The sequence below is a fragment of the Microtus ochrogaster genome, chromosome 21 (genome assembly GCF_000317375.1).
Source record: "Microtus ochrogaster isolate Prairie Vole_2 chromosome 21, MicOch1.0, whole genome shotgun sequence".
Taxonomy (NCBI): Eukaryota; Metazoa; Chordata; class Mammalia; order Rodentia; family Cricetidae; genus Microtus; species Microtus ochrogaster.
In genome coordinates this window covers 42,176,490-42,201,735 of record NC_022022.1, presented here as the reverse complement: position 1 = coordinate 42,201,735, position 25,246 = coordinate 42,176,490, and the positions used below count along the sequence as shown (strand labels likewise).

The window sequence follows — 25,246 nt, the reverse complement described above, 5'->3', positions numbered from 1 at the left end:
TTTTCTCAATAAAAAAAAAAAAACTGAAAAAAAAAAACTTCCGTCAAAGGATTCCATAGTTCAGGAGATGGTTAACATGAATTGGCAAATGAGATCAATGAATTAAACAGCTTCTGCATTGCAAAGGAAACAATCAAGAGAAGAGAGAACTTGGAGAATGGGAGGAAGGCATTGTCAACTCTATATCTAATAGAGGATTAACATATGGAATAATTAGAGAACACAACCAAATACTCCAAATCTAAACAATCCTGTCACAAATCGAGCAATGAAATGGACAAGCAGGCAGCTCTCAGGGGATGAAGTTCAAGTTGCCAATAACACATAAAATACAGTAAATAACCTTATCCACCAGGAAAATACAGAGAAAGAGCACACTGAAATTCATTATATTCTACCTAATCCAAGTCAGACTAGCTACCAGAAAATATTTACAGCAAATGCTGGTGAGAAAGAAGGGGAAAGGTGACTCTCATACGGTCTTGCTGGAAATGAACAATAGTCTATGCACTATAGAAAACAGAATAGGGGTTTCTAAAATTTCAAAAATATAACTCCCTTATGATCCAGCTTTACTACTTCCGTGTATATATATAACTCTATGTTAACATGCCAACAAGATCTTTGCACATCACTTCTTTATTACACCATCATTCCTCACCGCTGAGTTTAGAAATTAGCATACATGTCCATCAATACACATATAAAGTAATTGTTTGTATTTGGCTTCATATAGTTGTCTCCAATTCTATTCATTTTCCAGGAAATTACATAATTTAATTCTTTACAGCCGAATAAAGCAATCCTTTACATAATAAAACTAGGAAAACAGTAAGATATTTACTACTTATATAAAATGTGGAAGCTGCAGCACTGTGGAAAGACCTTTTATAGTACTCAAATCATACAGCCTGTAGACACAAAGTTCACCAAGGAAGACAAAATGTAACATTTTGAAGAGAAACAAAAACGGAAAATTTATTTTTGGCCCACTGGAGAGGTTGTTCCATCAGGCATAAAGAAGATATTATCTGAGATACAGATATTCAGGAAAAGACGAAGAGCCGCAGAAAATATAAAGAACTGGGGACTATGGGCATGGTGTTGAGACGAGAGTGTATAAAAACATGCAGATGGTAACTGTAGGGAAGCTGGCAGTACTTGAAAAACAACAAAAAAATTTTTAAAGCAAAATTTGTTTTTAATGATTAAAAAGGTATATTTTTGTGAAGTATTCAGCCCATAAGTCCACTTTAACTGTTATCTAGGTGCTCTGTACAATGCTTTTTATTCTTTTTTTCACCATCGTCAAGTTGATTTTATTCCTGAGGTATTAGAATGGCTCAATATATGTAAATCAGCAAATGTAATCCATTGCTTACATGAACTCAAGGACAGAAATCTTGTGACCATCAAAATTGATGTGGAAAAAATCCCTTGTCAACATTAACATTCTTTTTTTTTTGTTTTTTATTCTTCATAACACTTCACTATACTGTTTGAAATTTTTACAGTGAGCTCAGATTATTTATATAACCTGATATATATATATATGCCTTTTTTACTTTTATCAGGAAAAGAAAAAAAAAGACAAAAGGATAAGAGTCATCTTTACTTAAACAAAACATCTAAAAATAATCTTACTGATTCTGTACTGATTGCAACTAGACAAATTGCCTACATTGAGAGGTAAGGAGAAGCAGAACTACAACAATCAAGGATTATATGGAAAAGTCTCATAATTTCATATTGTTTTCAGTGATATTTATTTATTAAGGATTCAAAAATAACAAAATTATTCTGAGCCCATTCTCCTCAGGGGGAAGAGAATGGTGAGACTTTCATCCATTTTCTAGTTCTTAGAAGCACACCTGCTGTGTGGCAGGAACTACTTGGAATTCCTAGGAAACAAACAGAACACTGGCAGCCGCATGTGGAAAATTGGTTGAGATTAACAAATTAAATAGTAATTGGCTATGGATATTTGTTAGAATTAGCAGAGAAGAAGGTTTTCTTAACTAATATATATTAAATTGAATTAGCTATTCAAATTATGGAAAGTTTTAGGATATTAAAACTGGACTTCCCGTGGTAAATCCAAAAAGTCTCCCATTGGGTCCATACAAGAAGAAGCCAGAGCACAAAGGTGCCCTATTGGCTTCATAGACCACCTCTTTCTCAATGTTGGATTGGCTAATTAAGCCAATTCAATTACTAAGTCTTTTTCTGCCAGCCACCCTACCCAAGAACTTTCAAACAGAGGAATCTAAAATGGCTGAAAGACACTTAAGGAAATGCTCAACATCCTTAGTCATCAGAGAAATGCAAATCAAAACAACTCTGTGATTCCATCTTACACCTGTAAGAATGGCCAAGATCAAAAACACTGATGACAACTTATTCTGGAGAGGATATGGGGTAAAGGCAACACTCATGCATTTCTGGTGGGATTATAAGCTGGTACAGCCCCTTTGGATATCAGTATGGCGATTTCTCAGAAAATTAGGAGACAACCTTCCTCAAGACCCAGCAATACCACTTTTGGGTATATATGCAAAGGATACTCAATTGTGCCACAAGAACATGTGCTCAACTATGTTCATAGCAGCATTATTTGTCATAGGCAGAACCTGGAAACAACCTAAATGCCCCTTGACTGAAGACTAGATAAGGAAAATGTGGTACATTTACACAATGGAGTACTATACAGCAGAAAAAAGGGACACCTTGAAATTTGCAGACAAATGAATGGAGCTAGAAAATATCATATTGAGTGAGGTAACCCAGACCCAGAAAGACAAACATCATATGTCTTCACTCATAAGTGGTTTTTAAACCTAAAGCAAGAAAAACCATCCTACAATTCACAATCCCAGAGAACCTAGGCAATAATGAGGACCCTAAGAGAGACGTACATGGATCTAATCTACATGGAAAGTAGAAAAAGACAAGATCTCCTGAGTGAATTGGGAGCATAAGGATCATGGGAGAAGGTTGAAGGGGAGGGGAGAGGAAAGGAAGGGAGTAGAGAAAAATGTAGAGCTCAATAATATCAATTTAAAAAAGAAATTTTCAGCAGCTTTGAATTCCAGTGTACTTCTATGCTACTTCTTTGGTTTCAGTTTTCTCTTATTTTATGCTTCATTCCCTTTAAACAGAATCCTGATGACTGGATCTTGAGCCTCAAAACTGTACCAGGGTGATGTTTACCTTTCCTTTTGTAATGTGTATTTTGCCTGGTTAAATGATTGTGGTTTCAAAGATAATCTCTATCTGGGTAATTCAGCTCCCAGGCCTGACTCCAGCAAGCCCCCACTGTGATCATTTTCAGCCTACTGAATTTAGAAGCCTTAGACCTTACCTTTCTAAACACAGTTGGATGGTAACAACCTCTACTGGAAGTCAACTGCCTTTTTGTTAATGTTCCAGGTCACTGTCCATCATCCAAAATTACTGTGGAACCTGGAATGTGTATTTTTTATTTGTTCTTTGAGAATTTCATACAGTATATATTGATTGTATTCACCTCCCTCCACTAAATCCTCCTACATGTACCCTCCCTTCCCTCTCTATCCAATTTTGTGTCTTCTTTTTTTTTTTAAAAGCACATCAAATACAATTTGTGTTGCCTGTGCATTCTTGAATATGTGGCCTTGCACTGAGTGAGGTTGGTTGAGTATGGTCAACCTACAGGGGTCACAACTTTGAAGTAAACTGACCTTCCCTCTCTCAGCAGTTATCAATCACCAAGGTCTTTAGCTAGGGGTAGGACTTCATCCTTACCTCCCCTCTCCATGTTGTATTTTGTCTGACTTGAGCATGGGACAGTTGTTAAGAGCCAGAGGTCATGGACGACTACAAGGAAGCAGTGTTTTCTCTGACCCAACATAGCAGTTGCACATATGAACACATGAAGTTGTGACTGCATGTATAAGATGTTTCTTTCAAATTAAGGACCCTTCCTATCACTACCTCTTTAGTTTGGGCTTTTACTATTCACACCTGGTTTGTTTCAAGTCAGTTTCCCGGCTGCTATCCTATCCCCAACAGTCCAGTTGCATCTGCCTCCTACTCTTCTCCCTTTATTTAAAAATCAATTTAGTTTCTTTAATGCCTTTTAAAAATCACAGAGATCTTGAATTATTTCTTAGTGTGTATACAAAGGTATTTTAAGCATGCTTTTACTATTTTCTTCCTTTAAATATGAGGGTTGCCTAGGTGAACAATATGAAAAGACTCTAAATCTTGAAGGCGTTCCTTCAAAGCGCCTCAAAGCGTAATAGTATAGCTTTATACCAGTCCATCATAAAATCTCTAAATCTGTAAGCAAATGCCCTAAAGACAAATAATTTATATTATAAAAATTTTATCTTGGTTTAGTTATTGATAAGTATCCTTCCTCTCATATCCTGTGGTCTCAACTATATAAATATTTGATGGATTCTATGTATGAATTGTTTGTCTTCTGCAACTTTTCATTCATAAAACTTTTACAGGATTTTGAAAAGGAAGATTCTTTTCTTGACTTGTATAATTCTTTAGGAATCTATTGCTAAGCTACTCAAGTACATAATTTATATAGTTTCTACTTTAGAACTTTATTCTACTATAGGATTTTGAATATGGAAATACTTAAGCACAATTTCTAAAATTTCAACTGTGAACACCATAATTCTTATTAATAATAATTAATAATAATAATATTATTATTACCGTTGGCAAATTATTACAATCACAATTAATACTGAGAAAGACGTGGAACTTATTACTCTTATTTTTAAAACTTAAGAACTTATGACACTAATTTTTATCTTGAAATGATGTTTGTGTGTTTATGTGTCTATATATGTTAAATATTACACATACAGTTTATAATTGCAAATTTACATGCAGTAATTGATGATGTGCTCTCTAAAACCTCCTTGGCCTAAACATTTAATTCTATTGTAGTCTTCTAAGATAAATTAGAGAATGAGCAACTTTGATCACATTAACATGAATCCAAAAGATTTTTTAAAAATTTCTCTTGCCATTCACTTAATCTTATTTATTCTTTTCTCTCTGTAGATCCTCCTTTCTAATCTATTTATCCACACATTGCATGGTTTTGTCATTGAATCTCTGATTTTATCTCTTTCAAATGTCAGGGTGTTATGGTAAGTACACAGCTACTGCCCTGTGCCTGTGGTGTTTCGTTTCATAATACTTGGATGTTTTGAAATACAATCTTAAAAAAAAATAAATGTATGATTTCAAGATTATTTCCTCAAATGGTTTTTGACAGGAAATAATACATTTGTGCCATGGTTGAATATGTCACCAGAAATTAGGAGATCCATTTACTCTTTTTATGACTGAATAAATATTGAATTGGGAATATAAAAGTAAGGCCTGGGGGAAGATACAGTACTTAATTCTCACATTTATGTTAAAAAATAAATTCATTATTACTGACAAAAAATGAGTTTCCAAAAACCCACAATGGCCATTATTCTTCCTAATTATTTTTCTGGTGTAGTAGAGCTCAGCACAAATATTGCTAAGTATCTCTTTAAAGTTGCAAGACTATTTTGTCACCATAGCATTAAACCCCAGAACACAACTGAACCCTGCACACTCAGGCATAGGAAGTATCACAGTATCTACTTGCTAGTCACTCCTGTCTCTGAAGACGTCTAGGCTGTGGGCACTTTGACTTGCATTCTTTTCATGTAGCGGGCTCCTTAAAAAAAAAAAAGAAAATTTAAACAATTTTAATTAGCTATACTTATAAATTGACAAATGCATCTAAATGAACATAGTAAGCAAGAACAGAGTAGCTGCCAGTTGCTACACTTCCTATCAGCATTTTTTCCCAAACACTATCCAAACGTTTGAGCCATGGCTGTGCAAATTCAGAGTGTGACAGCATCTCCCCTTTCGAAGTGACACTTCATCCCCATGAGAAGACTGCACACACTATAATATTCCCTTGCTGCTTTAATGTTTTACTAACAGAATGATGAATGAAAAGTGTACTTTCCTTTTTTTGGAAACTATAAAAACATAATTTCTTTAAAAGTATCATATAATTTGTTTCTTATAGATCAGAGGATCTTCCAGTAATTCTATTTGAGTGAAATACTATGTTCTCACTACTATAAACATCGAATTAGTAATTTCCAGTGATCTTGAAACAAAGTAATCTGCTTTGATGTGGTCCATTCCCATGCAGAAGGTGGCTATGGCTGATGTCTTCGATGTATCATTTACAGCGAAAAAAAAAAAAACAAAACCTGAGCCTAACATATTCCTATGCACTTGTAATAATCAAATTTTGAAGAATAGTTTCCATGGGGTGAATAAAGTTATATACATTTATTTTACATAATTATTTGACTTTTATATTGTCTTACCCATGGTTGACATGGGAAATAAAAATGTACTTTAAAATTATTCAGTTGAATATTCTCTATAGAAAGTCTTTCCATTCATAGCTTATACGAGTTAATATCTAGGCAATTATAAAATTATCAAGGTTATACAAATCCACCATTTACTGTAGAACTTAGAAGTATCTAGTTCAATCAGAGCTAGTCAGGGCTGGGAGATTTTATGGAGTTCAAGAAGATTTTATTGTCACTTTCACTTAGTTAATATTGCAAACAAATCTTTAAGAAGTGGGGTGAGAAGATGAAGGAAATATTCAAGATTCAGTTAATTATGTCAACTGTGTACAGAAGAACTTAGGTACTAAGGGCTCACCTCCAGGGAGAACTCTAAAGTGTGTTTTGGAAAATTAAAAACATACAGACAGTGTATAAGTAGCAATTAAAATGATGAAGATTTTGTTCATTTAATTGGTGGAATGATGTCTTTGTTTGAAATGTTCAGGCTTAGATGAACTAAGGCTTAACAAACATGTGTTTAGGCTCAAGTAATTTTCTGATTATATATGCATTGTTAAAGTGAAATCCAATGCATCTATTAGACTAAACATAACAAAACAACAGCAACAGAGGATGAGAGAGATATTAGAGTTGCTGTGGTTTAACATCTTTGTAGACTTGCCATTGTATCAGAGAAAAGAAATCCAGGTTCCCTCTCATGACACACAAATACCAACTCAGCAGCAGGGTTTCTCTGTACAGAAACGGAGACCGGGCCCTCTTCTCTGTACTCAACCCTTTAATTTGCCCAAGTTCTCACATTCTTCAGATATCTGCAGGCCAGCGTGCACAATCCACCTCAAAGTTCTGGCCATGAGCTTCCTCATTTGGGTCTGTTTTGGTTATCAAGTGCCTACTTCTCTTAAATAAAATAAAATGCTCTAAGGTGTGTGAGTGGAAATTTTCTTCTATTTCCCCAGACCCAGCTGGTGCAGGGTTTTCTCGGCTGAGTGCCTGAGCCTGAGGTGGGAACCTGTTTCAGAGACTTTTTGAGAGAGCTTATACATGGATGTATTGTTTGAAAACCTTTTAGAAGGCTCCTTGCTTTGGGCTATATTTCCTTTTGAGGCAATTCTGTTTCTTGTTTTCTTAACATTCTAAAAATCAAACCATGTCCCTGAATGCCATAGACATATGTAAACCATGGCAGTGAAGAAACATGCACACTGCAGTATCTGGATACAGTCCTCTGGAGTGCCCTTTCAATCAGCACTTGCCCATAGTTTGACCTGCATTTCTGACAAACTACTCAAAAGTAGAAAGCACATGTTAAAAATCCTCTAGGTACAAGTTCCTACTTAACACATGATTTCCCAGGGGCAAAGCCTTGTTCAGTTATGCTTTTAATCAGCATGTCTGGTCTGACTGCAATATTTAACACACATTGCCGCAGGCTTTAGCGTGAGTGCAGAGAAATAGACCAGACCTGGATGTCAAGTTCTACAACCTGCCACTCACTAATGTTATAGTTAAATATGATTCTTCATCGCAAACGTTGGAGCAATGATTAAGTCCATCCATTGAAAATCACAGGGTAGAGGAGTTCTACCTGCCAATTGCAAAATTTAAGATTGAGGACCCAAAATGATGCTTAAATAAAAGGTTCAGAGAACATACAATGTCAAGTATGCTTTGAAAAAAATATTGATTTGTCTGAAAATTTTTAAGTTAATGCCATGGTCAATGTTTTCTTAGGGTTTCTGTGACATGATTACTAATTGTCATTGATTTTATAATGATGATGATATCCTAGGAGTTGATGAAGCACAAACACTTCATAGCTAAGAAATTCTAAGAGATTTGTGAGATATTTTGATTGCTCTGTAACACTCAGAGAATAGCAGTAAATAAAGTTGACCCTGAACCTTTGATCACCTGACTGGAATTAGCCATAGAGAGATCAGCAATCTGGCCTTACTAAGTTTAACATAGTACAGGCCTTGGTACTACATGATCCCAGAAAAGGGGCACTGGACACACGCTGGGGTATATAGAGGGATTCAGACCAACAAATCAGTCATGGTTTGAATGTGCCTAAATCCAAGATATTTGAGAAAATTGTTTTAGAAAGCCATTTGCTTGACTACAGAACAGTCTTGGATGTTGGTAGTTAAAGTCAGAGAGACATGAAAGCAAAAGGAAACCGACTACAGTGATAACCGAGAACTTAGAGCAAAAATCTTGGTTTGGGTGTCAGGGAGATACAAGGATAAGAATTCTAGATTTCACCCCAAGTGAGTACAAATTATCCCATTCAAGTTAGTGTTCCCAGAAGCAGACTCTGAGACCAAATTTAAAGAATTAAGTTTATTTGGATGAGACTCTCAGAAAACACAAATATAAGAATAAAAGAACAAAATAAGAAAGGAAAAGATACAAGTAATCTGTGGAAGGAATGTGGTGCTCTGGAAACTGAGATTCTGTTCTGAGGAGACTCTAAAAGATACTTTGGATGCTAAGGTTCAGGGAGTGGTTGGGAGGTAATCCTCAACACAAACTCTTCTCGCTGATTTCTTGTTGTCACCAATTCCTTTTAGAAGTCTCTTACCAGAACTCACTGTTGCTTGTTAATTTTTTTGGAGACTTTTTCAAAATTTTTCATGATGAATTTGCTTCTTTTCTTTCAATGATTCTAATTTTTGTCATTAGATTGAGCATTGCGCAGTTGTTTTGCCTGCCAACATTTCTTATAAAGAGGGAAGTTGATGTTTCTCAAATCAATGCATGGTTGAGACTCCTCGAGAAGAAGTAGTGAGATCCTCTTCAATGAGAAGGCCCCAGTCTCAGCGATAAGATTCCAGTTCATAATGATCTGATATGAAATCCTATACATTCCAACCTACTGTGATAATGACACCATACCGTTTTACTATTCCCTGCCTCAGAAAGCTCAATTATTTCATATTTCCTTCATAGTTAAATCTAAACTTCTCTGTCTGACTTTTAAATCTTTCCATAATCTGGACAGTTAGATTATTTATGCATCTTTACGAGAAACTACTGAACAAGCACATTACAGGACAAAAGCAATGCTGCTTAAAGCTACATGGTACAATGACTTCCCAGGTTGCTTAACGTTAACAGTAGCAATGCTATTGACAGCTATATGGTACAATGACTTCCCAGGTTGCTTACCTTTAACAAGTAGCAAAGGTATTGACAGCTATATGGTACAATGACTTCTCAGGTTGCTTAACGTTAACAAGTAGTTTAATATTAGGAAGCAGAATGATCTAGTCTCTCAAAATACAGATGTGAAAAATCTGCATAAGGGTGAATGTGATTTGTAGGGCAATGGGGCTTGGGGTTTGGTATGAACAATAGAAACCGATGCAGCCTGTTTCTGAAGACAAAGGACAGAAGCATGCAGAGTGCCACAGACAGTGAAAGGCAGTTTTTTTTTTTTGTTCCTGCACATACTAGATACTTTGCTCTAGATGGCTGGGTCTGAAGACAAACCGCATATATATAAAAGCAAAATGGAATTGATAATGATGAAGACAGGAGCAAGAGAACAAGATAATGTAATACTGTTCCTATTGCTCAGGATACAGGGATAATTTCATTTCAGGTACCTCATGGGAGCTTCAAGAGAGTCATTAACTTGACCACATACCTTGGCAAAAGCAAGGAAATAATTTAGTATTAGGCCATGAAACAAAATGACTGAAAGAAAAGCTCTTAGCCTGAGTCCTGGAGAACAAAATCACCCAAGAATTAAATTAGGACATGTTCATTTTTGAAAGGTGACAGGATAAGAAATGAACAGCAACTATTGATAAAAATTATTTAATGCGATGTGAAATGACTCTGTAGGTAGAGTGCCGACCTAGTGTGCACAAAGCTCTGGGTTTGTTCCTCAGCACTACATACTCCAGGCATATGTCTAATCTTTTTAGTCCCAACACTTGGAGGCAGGAGAAGCAGAAGTTCAAAGTCACCATCAACAATATAGTGAGTTCAAGGCCATCCTGGGCTACATAGACCCTCTTCCCAAAGAAACTATTTGGTACATTTCTCTATGCTATTCTTCTCATGGTGGGAGGATTATACTTCCTGTTTTCCTTGTGTTTTCTAGGCAAGAAATTCACCCTAGCAGATGAAGCATAAGCCAATGGAAGCCTGAAGAATCTGCTTTAATCCACCGGTGCTCTTTCTATCTATGGCAAACCTCAGCTGTGGACTCCATTAAAAAAAAAATTGATTATGTAACGTAGGTAACGTGGATCTGAGCTGGGGCCAATGTGAGTCAGGGTGTCATCATCCTGGGAAATACACTTTTGATCTGGCACTGGGGTATTAGAGTTATTTACTATATAGTGATAAAGTTGCACAGGAACTATAAAAGTGTCTTCCAGATTCTGGAAAAGTTTGCAAATTAAAAACTGAAATTATGGAGCCCTGCTCTCTATCTCCTATCTCCCAGGGCATGTCCTGTGCCTTACCCCCACTTACCATGGCCCCAGCAACCAGACAGTGGCATCCTCCCTGCCACCCCCTAACCATTCCCTGCAACATCAGTGACCACCGGGAACAACAAGACTTGCCTACACCTGGAGGAAGAGGAATCCCCAGAGTCACAGGCCCCACCTGTAAAGGATTAGAGGAAGAGATGGGTAGACAGCAGAGTAAGAACACATTCAACCACACAAGAAGCAATATGGCACCATCACAAACTAGTGGTTCTATAACAGCCAGACCAGAATATTTCAATTCAAATGAAGCAGACGAAAATGACCTTAAAAATCAATTTATGAAGATGATAGAGGCTCTTAAGAAAAAATGAAAAATTCACTTAAAGAAATAGAGGAAAAGATGTAGTGGTATTTCAAATGTATTTTAATAAATAAACATTACCTGAAGATCTGAGAGTTTATTCCCCAAGGGAGGTTTTACCCCCTTTGAGGAGTAAATGGAAGGTGGGATGAGGGGAGGTGGGGAATGTTGAAGGGGATGGAAGAGGGACTGGGCCTGGTATGTAAAATAAAAGAAAAAATTATATAAATAAAGAACTAAAATTATGAAGACAAATATCTTCCAGGAAAAAATTGGGATTTAATAAAAAAATGTATAAATGATATTATAGGTATTAAGATTCAAATGAATTTGACCTATTAGTACATGAGGACTCATGATTCCAATAAAGTGAGACATGAATTACTCTATTATGTTTTTAATTAAAAAACAGGAGAATTCTATTCTGATGATTAGTAACAGTTCATTATGTTTAAGAGAACTTTTGCTTTCTATACCCAAAGATATATAACTGATTAGATATGGGATTTATTTCAGTCCTTCAGAGTTTTGTTTATTATATCAAGGGCTTGAAATGTACAATAAATAAATAAATAAAAGCAAGTGTATTATATTTATGAACAAAAGAAAATACTTTTAAAATGCTACAAAGCCTATAAATAAGTCTTAAAGAGATAATTTAACATTGACATTTTAAAAACGCAATAATTTTGAAGTTCAATTAAAAATATCAAAAAATATTTAATTTGAAAATTTTTAAATTTTAAAAATAAAAATTTCCATTAGATTTGAGGTTTTTCCTAGGCACAAAGCCCTTCTAGAACATTAGAAATTCAGAGCAAAGGTCTTGGTGACACAGTGACATATTTCACATTTTATAGATGGGAAAATGAAGGCTCACATTGCCAGAGCCAAACTCAAGGGAATTTAATCAATTTGGTAATTCTATAATTTACTAATGGACTTTCAAATGTTTTCTAAAATATATCCTTTCTCTTTGGGTTTTAAAAATCAATGTACAGAAAAACAAAGATGGTGACAGACGCCAGCACCCACGACTACCCCTCAGGGTCTGAGATCTGAGAGACCAAGAGTCTGAGAGACCCATGGAGTCTCCAAGGGGGGAGACAAGGTGGCAGGAGAGGAGTCTCTGGGGCCTGCAATAAACCCAATAAAACTAAAAAATAAATTAAAAAGCAAGTCCTACGGGAAGATGCTTTTAAAATGTGAACTCACAAAGCTGGAAGGAAAGATGGGCAGAACAGAGCCAGGAGCACACCTTTCTGCTGTTATAGCTCAGCCAGTGGGTTATAAGAACAAAAGTCATTCCTATGCCTGATGAGCCCTGGGGTTGCCAGCACCAATTACAGGGAGGTGTGTGGCTCCCTGGAGCTCCTGTAGAAACAGCTCATTGGTAAATAGGGCTGGGCCTAGGCCCCCTAATTGGATTCAGGCCTGTGCTTCTTGCCCTGCTGGGAGACAGGAAGTGTAGGGCAGCAGCAATGCCCACAGCCTACAGGCACAATGGCCATGCTTGTACTGAGGAAAGGGTGGCGTGGGGGGACAGCGTGGTGTACAGTGGCCTGGAATTCCTGCAGAGACATGTCTGTTGCTGAGTAGAGCTGGCCCGAGGCCCGCTGGCTGGCTGCCCACCAACATGGAGCCGCTGTGGCTACAGCCTGTGCCTCTTGCCCTGCTGGGAGACAGAGTGCAGAGCAGCAGTGTGCAGGCTCCAAACACAAAGGTTGAGTCTAGTCAGCCTCATGGCAGCACATACCAAGGGCAGGGAGGTGTGTAGCAGCCAGGAACTAGCACAGAACGTGCCACAGGACACCCTGCCTAGCTTCACCATCACCCTGACTCTACACAATAGCAGGATATCTAAGGTGAGTCTCAGCAACGGTCCAGTATTTATGGTGCTTCAGAAACTAGAATCCTTGAACCAGACTAACAACTCATTGCAATGAATATTTGCGTGCAAAACTGCCTGGGATATACATATACTGACATGCTGCAGTTTCCAATGCCACTATGATGGATTACTCTTTGATGAAGAGGTGGGAAGGATGGAGGAATGAGTGGTGAAGAGAGATGGAACTAGAGAGGTGATAGGTATGAGAAAAACTTACAGTGGATGGAGCAACATGTTGCCCAGTAGGGGTGACAAGGTGGTGTGGATATGCCTGGGGCTTGCACTACGACTCAGCACCTCCCACCCCCAATAAGTGCTGTCACTGAGGTCCATGTATGGACCTGTGGTCCTACTGTAGTAGCCAGGGTCTGTGTTAATGTCTGTGGCATTTGTTACCAGCCATGTGATGTCTGTGGTTTGTGCTGCAGTTTGAAGCCATGCTGATGTCTGTGGGCTGTGTTGCCACTGAAGGCAGTGTTGATGTGAATGACCTATGCTGACACCTGAGGCCATGGTGATGACCAGGTAGGTCCATGCTGCCACCGAGGGCTATGTCTGGGCTCGTGGTCCTACTATAGTTGGAGTTTGTGTTGATGTCTGTGACCCATGTGGCCAATGAGGGTCATGTAAATGTTCTTGGTCTGTGCTCCTGTCAAGGGCTATTGAGATGGTGTCTATGACCCCATGCTGCAGCAGAGGGCTGTGGTCTGTTCTGCTATTGGAGACCATGCTGAGGTCAAAGTCCATGGCAAGTCCTGATGCTAGAGACGATGTGGTTATCTGCCAGAAACCAGGTGTAAGGACAAGGAATCTACTTCTGCGAAGGTATTGGTGACTGCAGATTCACAGTTGCAAAAATTTTACAGCCAAGAGGATAGACCATGACTGTGATGGTCGGAATGAGAATGGGCCAATAGGCTCATATATTTAAGTGTTTGGTTCCCAGTTAATGGGACTATTTAGAAAGGGCTAAGAGGAGGAGGGGTAACTTTGAATGTGGGATTTTTTTTTTGTCTCCTACTTTTGGATAAGGTGTAATCTCTCAGCTACTACTCCAATGATATTCCTGCCTACCTGCCTCCTGCTATGCTCCCAACTGTGATATTCATGAACTCTAACCCTCAGGAACTATAAACTCCAATAAACTTTTTATTCTCAAATTTGCCTTGGTCCTGGTGTCTTCACAGCAATAGAAAAGTAACCATTCACCAGTTGTAATGCAAGGATTCAGAGGGCTAAACCAGGAGGAGCACAAGTTTCAAAGCCATTCCAACTACATAGTAAAACTGTATCCAAAATACAGAAATGTCCTCTAACCAAACACAAATTTTTAAGCAGAAGGAAGGTTCCTAAGTCTCTAGGAGGGAAAGAATCAAAGAGAACTCAGAAAGTTTCGAGACTCATGAGGATTATCAGCAAGATTAGTTAAACAACAAACAATTGCTGGAAGAGGAGACTCAGGTGGAGCTGTCTGAGTTGTGTAGGAAGCTCCAGGGATTCAGCTTTCACCAGCCATCCATCATCCATGGTGGACTGGAGTTTTCCAGGATGCAGGCTCGAGGAAGTAATCTCTCTCGTGCTCTCTGATAAGCTCATTGGGTCATCAAGCTAGATCTGGTTGCAGTTATTTCAGGGGTTTTCATGTTTCCTTGACTGGAGTGAATTTTTTCATGTCCCCCAAGGTAAAGTCACAGAATTCAGATATTGCTAGAGTAGAAGAAAATTGGTAATTGGCTAATGTTTCTTTTGAAAATTCTTTCCTTCCCAACTGAATATATTTTTCCTTCAGAAGAGATTTAGCCAACAAAAATGCTAATTAAAAAAACTTTATTTTGCCACTCTTGAATACATACCAGGAAACTTTTTGTCTTTTTTTTTTTAGTTCTCATAATCGCATAATTTGGAATAAAATATCAGAAAGTTAAATTTAACTAAGTATTACTGTAAATAAGTTACAGAAAACTTTACATAAACATCAACATAATATACTAAATGAGTTTTATGACAAATATTTATTTTTCTTTGTCTTAGAACGTTAGATGACTACTGAAAGTGAAAGGTGTGTTTTTAATCACTTACAAAGCAATTCCATGAGACACTTATTTCTGTAATAACTTTCAATAAGCCAGAAAAAAGACAAAAATAAAATTTATCAAGCAATTAGAAGCTGAACTCTAGGCAGACAAAAGAGCAAACTGGAAAATAGGCACATCATGGGCTACTTAATAAAAGAGTAGATGATATGTAGCATTGGAAATATAAATTATGTCTATTTAATAAACAAAGTCATTGATCCTACAGGGAGCAATACATTTGGGTGGTGGCTACTCATACACTTGTTCAGCCCTTCCTGACTGCTATTGATTTCTTTGTAAATACAAAAAGCCATTAAAGCTACTTAATGCATATTATCCTATGCCAGAGATGCTCTGTATTTCACATCTCATCTGTCAAATGATGAGCAATATATTTCCAAGTGTTATAGGTGCATATTCAATAAAAATCACTTCCAGTGTTTATATTTTGTCGCTCCAGTTTACTTCTCTGCCATAGTCATTCTGCAGAAACCTTCAGTACACATGTGTCTCCCATAAGTCAGTGGGTAACCAATGCTGAGAATCTGTGCTTCAGACTAGACTTGAAGAAATCCAGCTAGAGTGGACCTGGAAACCTCCCCCCACCAAAGACTATATCCATGGTATTTTAAAGTTCTTTATGAGCTGCTGAGGGAGAAAACAATTAATTATCTGATCCAGCTACCAAGTCTATGAACCACAGTAGATACTAGAATGGCAAAATATACCCAAAAATGTAATAGTAGCACTTATATCTTTGGGGTAACCAATAGCTGTCTGTTTAGAATTAATGCTGAATCAACAGGTGGGAAACCAATCCTAGTACCATAGACCCAGTCAGTGATTGGTGATGTCATGGACTCTAGGTGAGAACCTATCACTACCACTTTCCTAAATCAATAGTTTATAACTGTATTTCGAAAATGTACTTTTATCCAGAGGTAAGTGTAGCTTTCACATTTTGTCAAGGAAGCTACTTTTGTAGGAGAAGGAGACGATGTTGATATCACAACTGGTCAAAATGTGGAGAACAATGGGTAGTTGGGTGATCAACCCCAACTAGATACTTCTGTAATACAAACTAGGCACCTGAGGCTCAGGTAACATCACAGAAGAGGTGACAGAAATATTGTCAGAGCCAGGATGTCAGGACATGTGATATAAGACATATATGATAGGTAAGCTCCATCCAGTGTTGCTGGAGGAAAATTTCAAAAGGACCAACACATAGATGAAGAGTTACAGGCAACGCCTGATGAGAGAAGAAATGGTCTTCTCCAGAGATGAACTTTGATAGGTTGTCTAGTTATGAGTGATCAGCCACATATATATGTACACCCCCCCACATATACATATACATGGTACTGACTAGTTTTATGTCACTAGATACAATGTATAGTTACTTGAAAGGAAGGAATCACAACTGAGAAAATACCTCCATGAGATTCAGCTGTATGGCATTTTCCCAATTAGTGACTGATGGAGGAGGGATCAGCCCATTGTGGGTGGTGCTATCCTTGGACTGGTGGTCCTGGGTTCTATAAGAAACCAGGCTGAGAAAGCCATGTGGAGCAAGTCAGTAAGCAGGACTCCTCCATGGCCTCTGCATCAGCTTCTGCCTCCAGGTTCCCGCTCTATTAGAGTTTCTGACTTCCCTAAGTGAATGACTGTTACCTAGAAGTGTAAGTGAAACAAATCCTTTTCCTGCCAAGTTGTTTTTGGTCATTGTATGCTAAATGGATTTAGTCAGATATGTATGTATATAAGCATGTATGCAAGTACAAATGTAATAATAATAAAGGAGAAGAGGTCAAAAATTGAGAGGAAGTGAGGGATCTGGGAAAAGTTACATGGAGAAAGGGAGGTGTGGAATTGATATAGATACACCATTCATATGTAAAATTCTCAAAAATTCAAATAAAACGTAAAATTACCCTTAAAAAGAATTAGTTTAAATTATCTTTTCCTCTTCCCTTTTCTAATTAATTTTATAACAAGTTTAATTAAGAACAACCTAACTTAAGACTCAGCTATACGGCCCTTGGGCATATACACAAAGGATGCTCAATCATACAACTGGACACTTTCACAACTATGCTCATAGCAGCTTTATTCATAATTGCCAGAACCTGGAAACAACATGGTTGCCCCTCAATTGGAGAATAGATAAAGAAAACATGGTACATTTTTACCATGGAGCATTACTCTGATTTTAAAAACAATGACATCAGGAAATTTGAAGGTCAGTAAATGGAACTAGAAAAAAAAAGCATCCTGAGTGAGGTAACCCAGACTCAGAAAGACAAACATGTATTTACTCATAAGTGGATATTAGCTGTAAAGGATAACCATGCTACAATTCACAGATCCAGAGAGGTTAGGTAACAAGGAGGGCCCAAAGGGGTGAATGCATGTATCTCCCTGGGAGGGGGAAATAAAAGAGGATAACCCTAGCTAAGACTCCTAGCAGTAGTGGATACGAAGCATGAACTGGCCATCTACTGTAATCAAATTGGTGACTACCCTAGTTGTCATCAGAGAGCAATTCAGTAAGTGATGGAAACAGATGCAGGGACCCACAGTCAAACATTAGGTCAGGCTAGGGGAATCCTGCTGAAGAGAGGCAACACAAAAAAACCCCACAGAAACAACTAATCTGGTTTATAGGAACTCACAGAGTCTGAACTAACAACCAGGGAGTCTCTGTGGGGGCTGATCTAGGCTTTCCACATCTCTGTGACAGTTGCGTATCTTGGTCTCCATGTGCTCCTAACAATGGGAGCAGGGGCTTTCCCTGAAGTTTTGACTGGATGTTGGGAACCTATTGCTCATCCTGGATTACCTTGTCCAGTCTTAATACAAGGGAGGTGCTTTGTCTTACAGCATCTTGATATGTCATGCTTTGTTGATAGCCCTGGGAGGCCTGCCCCTTTATGAGCAGAAACAAAAGAAGAGTGGATCTGGGGGGTGGAGGTTAGGGGAGGGAATGGAAGGAGGGGGGGGGGAGGGAAAACTGCAGTCAGGATGTAAAGTAAATAAATAAATTAAAGAGTTTTTCTACAGGTAGAAAAATATGAAAAAGATAGTGGCTTATAAAAAGCTTTAAGCTAACTTTGTGGCCAATACATTCCATGTCAGAGGCTGCCTGGAAGTGGCATCCAGCCAAAGCATTGTGGGTGCCAGCCAGAGCTCAGCTGAGTGCAGAGCTGTTACATTTGCTCTGCAGTGTTGACATCAAAAGGCAGCATTAAGGGCCAAGGTGCGCGTGACATGCTCTGTGTCATTCCACAGTACCAGGCAGACACATTGTGTCAAATGCTACAAGTGAAAACTTAATGACCTCCGAGCAGAGAGAGCGGTAACACCATTCACTCTTTGGTACCCAGGCGAATGACTCAAAAAGTCACATAGGTTTTGGGTTTTTCACTTAGAAAGGAAGTATTTGTCTGTGCTGTGTATTACAGATGTCCAGAATTGCACAAAATAAAACCCAATGTCTGGTTTTTGGAATCTGCTATAAAATGTAGCTGAACTTACAAAAATTATTAATGCAAGGATTTCATGAGTTTTATTTGTGTGGGAACAACATTAATTCAATCAATTAAAATATTAGACTGGACCCTTTCCTTCAGCCTGTATCCCAGGTAACATTTTGAAATCTTTTAACACAAGCAACCTTTGTGTACTAATTTGAAATGAATTAATTTCAATTATCTTAAAATCATCCACTGTGATTTAGCACCAAGGTTTAATATAATAAAGCTAGAATATTCCAAATATACCGGAAAGCATTTCCTGTTTTTCAAAACTTTTAATTCACAGGAACACTTACATATTCTAGACTTGAAAACAGTCTTCTGCTGGTTGGAGGTTGGGTTGTTAATGGATCCATCAGGAACCACTAAGAGACATGAATTCATAAATACGTAAGTGGCTTAAAATGCCATCAACTTAATGACTTGCCTTTTTATTTCATGTGGAAGAGAACAAAAATGGAAGTATGTACTTTTTAAATGAAGATTATTTTGTTAGTCATTAATTAATTTATTCAATGGACAGCACCTTGCCAATCATTTTCACACACCCACCCCTAGGCTCCATGCTGTTGGTAACCATGCAGCCATAGGGGCACTGTCCCTGCTTCCTAGGAGCAAAGAATTAGTACCTTACCATTTTTGCTAGGAGTTTTTCTGCTTGAGGCTGTGGTTGCACTTACTCACTTCAGGAAGCTGACGTATTTAACACACAGTGGTTTCCTAATTGATAATCTGAGTTTCTTATATACAGAATTTTATGTGACAATTCAGAGAGGAAGCCTGATATTTATCTTTTATCCATCATTTTAAACCACAAGGGCAGTCTTATCTATTTCAATTTAGAACATGTCCTGAGCTGAATGCAGTACACCTGGTTTTACAGCTGCTTATGTAGCAGATAGAAGCTTAGGAGCCCCATAGGGCAACAGAGACAAAACCACAGAGGGTGAGAAAACTCCCTGGAACTGTCTACAATCCTGAAATGGGAAGTTGCTGATCTCAGATCACTCCCTCTACTGATTTCCTAGACTTTCCTAGATCGTTGCGTCTTCTGTGACTATTTGCTTCCTGATGTAGAAGGGTCTTTATCTATCTGTTGTTTCATTGGTTGATTAATAAAGAAAACTGTTTGGCCTGATAGGTCAGAACATAGGTAGGCAGGGAAAACAGAACAGAATGCTGTGAGGAAGTGAGGCAGACACCATGTCTCTCCTCTCCAGGGCAGACGTGATGGAGCCAGCCGCCAGGTCTTACATGCTGAATCTTTCCTGGTAAGACATAGATTATTAGAAATGGGTTAAGCAAGATATGAGAATTAGCCAGTAAGGGCTAGAGCTCATGGGCCAAGCAGTGTTTAAAAGAATACAGTTTGTGTTTTGTTATTTCGGGTGTAAAGCTAACCTTGTGGGAGCCGGGCAGGACGAAAAACAGGCCTGCCCACAACTCCTCACTACAGCTTCCCTCCATCTCTTGGCTGGCACAAACAGGTCAAAACTAAGATATGGTAATGTCTTTCTTCCAGGAACCTGCTTTGCTCTTCTAGGAAGCAGTGAAGTCAGTTTCACACATGCAGATGCTTCCCAGCCTTGATTTCCTGCTTGCTACTATGGGATGAAAGATGCAAAAGTGCCAGGTTAATGTAGTTTCTACCAGGAAACCCACACAAGACTGGACCCATTGTTTCTTCATGGGGAACAAGAGGAGTTCACAAGGCTATTACCTCCCCTCCCCCAAGACAGTTAATAGTTGCCTGGAAAGAGAGAGAGAGAGAGAGAGAGAGAGAGAGAGAGAGAGAGAGAGAGAGAGAGCGCGAGAGCTTTTTCTTCAGTTGTATAGCCTGTAGTAAGTCATCCTAGATAAACTTATGGGTTTCCCAAACTTGACCCCAGAAGTCCTTTCTTTGGTCTAATGTTGGTGTCTTGTCTAGATGAATATAAGTCATTCACTTTCCCTAGGAAGGTCACAAAACAGGAAGCCATATCACTGTGATGTGAATTAGCAAAGGGACACTTACAGAATAGTATAGCATTTACTGCATGCCAGTAATTCTGTTCAGGATTTACTGTGCATGGAACTCAAATAATCTTTACTATTCTTCTCAATGAAGAAACATCACAGAAAGAGTAGTTGAGTAAATTGCCTGAGTCACAAGGCTAGCCATGAGTGAAGCTGTCGTCAATCAACTGTAGATACCTTGGGACAGCTGTTTGTTCCAGTACTTCCAAAGGCTGTGGTCCTACACGAGCATCAGATTATCATATGGAAAAAGGATCTGTGGAGAAGAATTTGTGATGCTCTCACGTGAGGACACATCTTACTCAAGAGAAGGATATTATCCTCTCTCTGTTTAGGCTTTGGGAGGCAGGCAAGTTTTCAAATGACCCCTCAGAAAACTTGTACTCTACACCTTGAACACAAAACCAGAAGACCGGTGCTCGACTCACATTCAGAGTGAAGTAAACCCAGGTTACTAGAGGTCCTAGTATGTATCAACCTTTATGCATGCCCAGTGTTTCTAAGCAAGGTATGATCCCTGCTCATCAGAAACAGGCCACACCTGAGACCGAACTTAGGTGGTTGCATGTTTGGTTCTGCAGATACAACTATCTGGTGGAATAGATGAACCTCCAGAGAACAACTTGAGGGCAACCCTCTCTTACCATATGTGGCACAAGATGTTGCAAGGACTTTTAGAAGGGAGATTGAATCCACAGAGGTCAGGTGAGAAGTTCTGCCATGGAAGGATTTAAAAAGAGGCATGGCGTGAATTCTTGAGTACATCACTGATATAAGTACCCAAGTCAATCCTCCAATGCTTGTTTTTTCCTCAATAAATATAAATCTACAAAGATAGTTTTGGTAACTGAAGTAGTACTTTGTTTTCTTTGGGTGAGTTCAGGGCTTTAGCTTTAGTAAACTGGCCCTGGAGGATCTTGACTTTGGAGAAGATTGTAACTCATAGAAGGTTTATTTCTGAGCACACAAAACTGTTTGGTCATCAATGTTCTGCATCCATTGATGGAGCTGGGGTGGTCACTGACCTCTTTGGAATATTTTATCCTGAAAATGATTTCTGTGTCCTTCTAAAGCAAAAACTAATACTCAGTGTGAATTCCTACCACCTGTCAAAGATTAGTGAATTAACATAGAAATAAAAAGTCATGACCAATTCTTATGGTGAAGAACATCTGCTTTGTCCTAAGTGGAATTAAAAATGTCAAATCATTTATTGAAGTTATTACATTGTGGCTAACAGGAGAAGAGCAAAAGCCTATGTTTGGAGCCCATTGGCCTTTGAGAAAGACCAAGTAACAGACCTGGGGATGCACAGGGGTAAATAAGATGGTGTCAGTGCACAGAAGTGAATGAGACAGATCAGTGTTATGTTTGGAATGGATCAGTGGGAAATAAAAGGAAAATTTTACTTTGGAGGAAAAGAGAAATTTCCTTAGGAGAACATTAGCATTTTATAGTCTAGATTAGAGAGATATAAAAAGGGCAGTAACCTGAAACTTGGGGGAAAAACAGATATTCAAGAAAATGGGTTAGACCAGGATCTGACCAATCTGAAACAGAGATGTAGAAAGGAGGACAGAGAACTTAGAGAAATCTACAGAAGCTGAGACAGAATTTTGAAGAATGATCTGAAAGGAGTCCCCCAGAGGGACAGTGAAGGAAATTACGATGGTGTGGCCCTGCTAAAAAAAATCTGCAGTGTGAACTGCAACTGGGGTACTGCAAGTAGAAAAAAGGTGGCGGTAAGAATGAACCCGGAAAATCCGGGCAGAGTGGAGAGAAAGCAAACCATCAACAACAATAAAAATTTCAGGGTTTTCTTAGATAGGTTTCAAAATCATTATTTCTATGGATTCTCATGTTGCCTTGCCTTTCTTGAGGAACTTATGAAAGTGGGCAACTTCCAGAAAGTAAAGATTCAGCACTAGAGAATTCTCATGGAAAGAGGAAGGCAGAGTGATGGGAGGTCCTGTCTTGGCTTGGATTTCATCATTAGTGGGAAGTTTCCTCTGGATGGCGTTCTCCAACCCACAAACATGGCAAGATTACAGCAGGGAATGGCTTGGAAGAGTTAGAATTTAAGTCAACAGGGGAGTCATTTAAGCCAAGCTCAGTTCAGAGCCTTGGAGAGAGAGAGAGAGGCCAGACAGAGGAAGCAAACAAATATCTCTTATGAAGATTTAATGCGCAGTGTGACTGGACCAAAGTGCCAGACAGGCAGTCAACCTATGGTCTGGATGTTTCTGTGAGATTGGTTTTAAGTTAAATAATGCTTTATTAATATAATATCCATCGTTAAAAGATACTACCCCAATTTTTTTTAATTTTTCCTCTGATTTTTTTTATTACTTGATAGATAATAGGAATCAAAATTTCCACTTCTTCCCCTCCTCCCACTTCTCTCCTGCTCCCCCACTCATCCTCCCCTCTAAGTCCTAAGAGAGGGCAGGGTACCCTGCCCTGTGGGAAGTCCAAGGCCCTCCCTCCTCCATCTAGGCTTAGGAAGGTATGCATCCAAATAGAATAAATAGGACCCCCAAAAGCCAGTACATGCAGTAGAGACAAATACCAGTGCCATTATTGTTGGCTTCTCAGTCTGCCTCAATTGTGAGCCACATTCAGAGGGTCCAGTTTGATCCCATGCTCGTTCAGTCCCAGTCCAGGAGATTGTTTTAAATATGGATAACTTGTAAATTGGTAGGCTTTTTGTAAAACATATTGCATTTGTAATATGGGTGGTTATGTCAGTTGAAGGCTTTAGCAGGAAAAGATTGAGCTCTCCTTTGCTAGCAGATATTGTTTGAACTTGAACTGCAATGCTGGGTTTCAAGCCTGCCAGCTTACTGTGCCTGGCAACATTCACAATGGGGTGAGCCAATTCCTGAAAATAAATTTATATATATATATACACATCCTGTCTGTTCACTTTCTCTTCAGAATCCTATATGCCAGATAGACAATAAAGATACATACATACATACATGTATAAGTTCTAAATATCGTATGAGGAATACACCAAAACTGTTACCTATCTAAAAATCTTGAAATTTTCATGGCAACCTCATCTTGAAGTATAACAAGGAGTGATGAAATGTTACTTGCCTATTTTACTTCTGAAAAAAAAAAAGATGCAGCAGAACAAAGTTCCATTACTGAAGAAAGTAGGTTTCTTGAAGGAATATCCCAGTCCTCACCAGGTTGCCTGGGACACACATTCAGAAATAGGGACAGCAGCCCTAGGTCAGGGTCATGGTGAGGTTGATTCTCCCCATGGAATACAAAAGAATGGCAGAAGCTGAGTGGACCTGAGTTCTACAGCAATGCAGATGACAGAGGCCACTGAAATTCAAGGATCAGTCTTAGAGCCAAGGCACCAGTTATTAAAAGGCTAGAGCTTTTAACAATGGTAATCTTAAATAACAATTATCTGTGCTATTTGCTATAGTTATGAAAATCAAATTATCAGACTGTTACATACTTATATGATAAATTAAAATTTTAGAAATTAAATTTATGTTGTCGGGCAGTGGTGGCACCAGCCCTTAATCCTAGCACTTGGGAGGTAGAGGCAGGCAAATCTCTGTGAGTTAGTGGTCAGCCTTATCTACAAGAAACTAGTTACTTGACAGGCTCCAAAGTCACACAGAGAAACCCTGTCTTGGAAAAAGAAACAAAAAAATTATATTTATGCGTGCGTGCAAGTGTGTGTGTGTAAATGTATGCTGTATGTATGTGTCTCCATGGAACCCAGAGAAGTGTGTCAGACGACCTGTAGCTATTGTGACAGGTGGGTTCTGGGAATTAAATGTGGGTCCTTTGGAAAAGCAGCAAGTCTCTTAAGAGCTGTCATCTTTCCAACTCCTTATATGACATTTTAAAATCTCACTTCTGATTATAGTTAGAAAGGGGAGCAGTTTGATTGATTTTTTTGGAGAAGTCCCTGCATCAGTATTCACCCCTCTGTTTCTTTACATGGAGTTGATTTGATAAAGAAACATTACATAATTATTTACTGTAAAGAACTCCATTGTCAAAAATCACAAGCATGTTTTTCAATCTTGTCTTTGTAAATCATAGGAATGACAGCTGATCTTTAACTGCAGGGCACTTCGCCAAGATTGCTACTGGAATATACAAGTAGTCTGTTGGATGTCATAGAATTCCACCTAGCCTTTTAACTGTACCTACTGCAGCTTACTGTATCTTTCATGACTACTCACTGTTTCAGGAGGTGATTATATGTCAAATGTTATGAGATAATACTAGAGATAAAATGATACATAAAATTTACCTGTTTTATCTGTAAGCTGCTTATAGCCAAGAGGGCTAGAAGACATGCAGGTGAGAGGAGAATATGTTTGTCAGTAAGTACCACATGGACACCCCAGGAACTATAGGAAGAAGTACTAAAAAGTGTTGCCTGAACAATCCAGGAACTACAGAAAGTACTACAGAAAATACCACACAAACAACCCAGGAACTACAGAAAGTACTACAGAAAATACCACACAAACAACCCAGGAA

General features: G+C 38.5%; 1 protein-coding gene across 5 annotated transcripts in view; it reads right to left on the bottom strand.

Annotated features, from left to right (window-relative positions):
* The window catches only part of Lrrc7 (leucine rich repeat containing 7), a 412,851-nt gene that overhangs the window by 298,879 nt on the left and 88,726 nt on the right, over positions 1-25,246 (bottom strand). The window contains exon 3 of one of the 5 annotated variants that reach the window (XM_005357447.2): positions 5,647-5,722. The exons of the other annotated variants lie outside the window; for them this stretch is intronic. Within the exon in view, the coding sequence (XP_005357504.1) occupies position 5,647 (1 nt within the window). The 5' untranslated portion in view covers positions 5,648-5,722. The remainder of the gene's footprint in view (positions 1-5,646; positions 5,723-25,246) is intronic. 5 annotated transcript variants of the gene reach the window in all.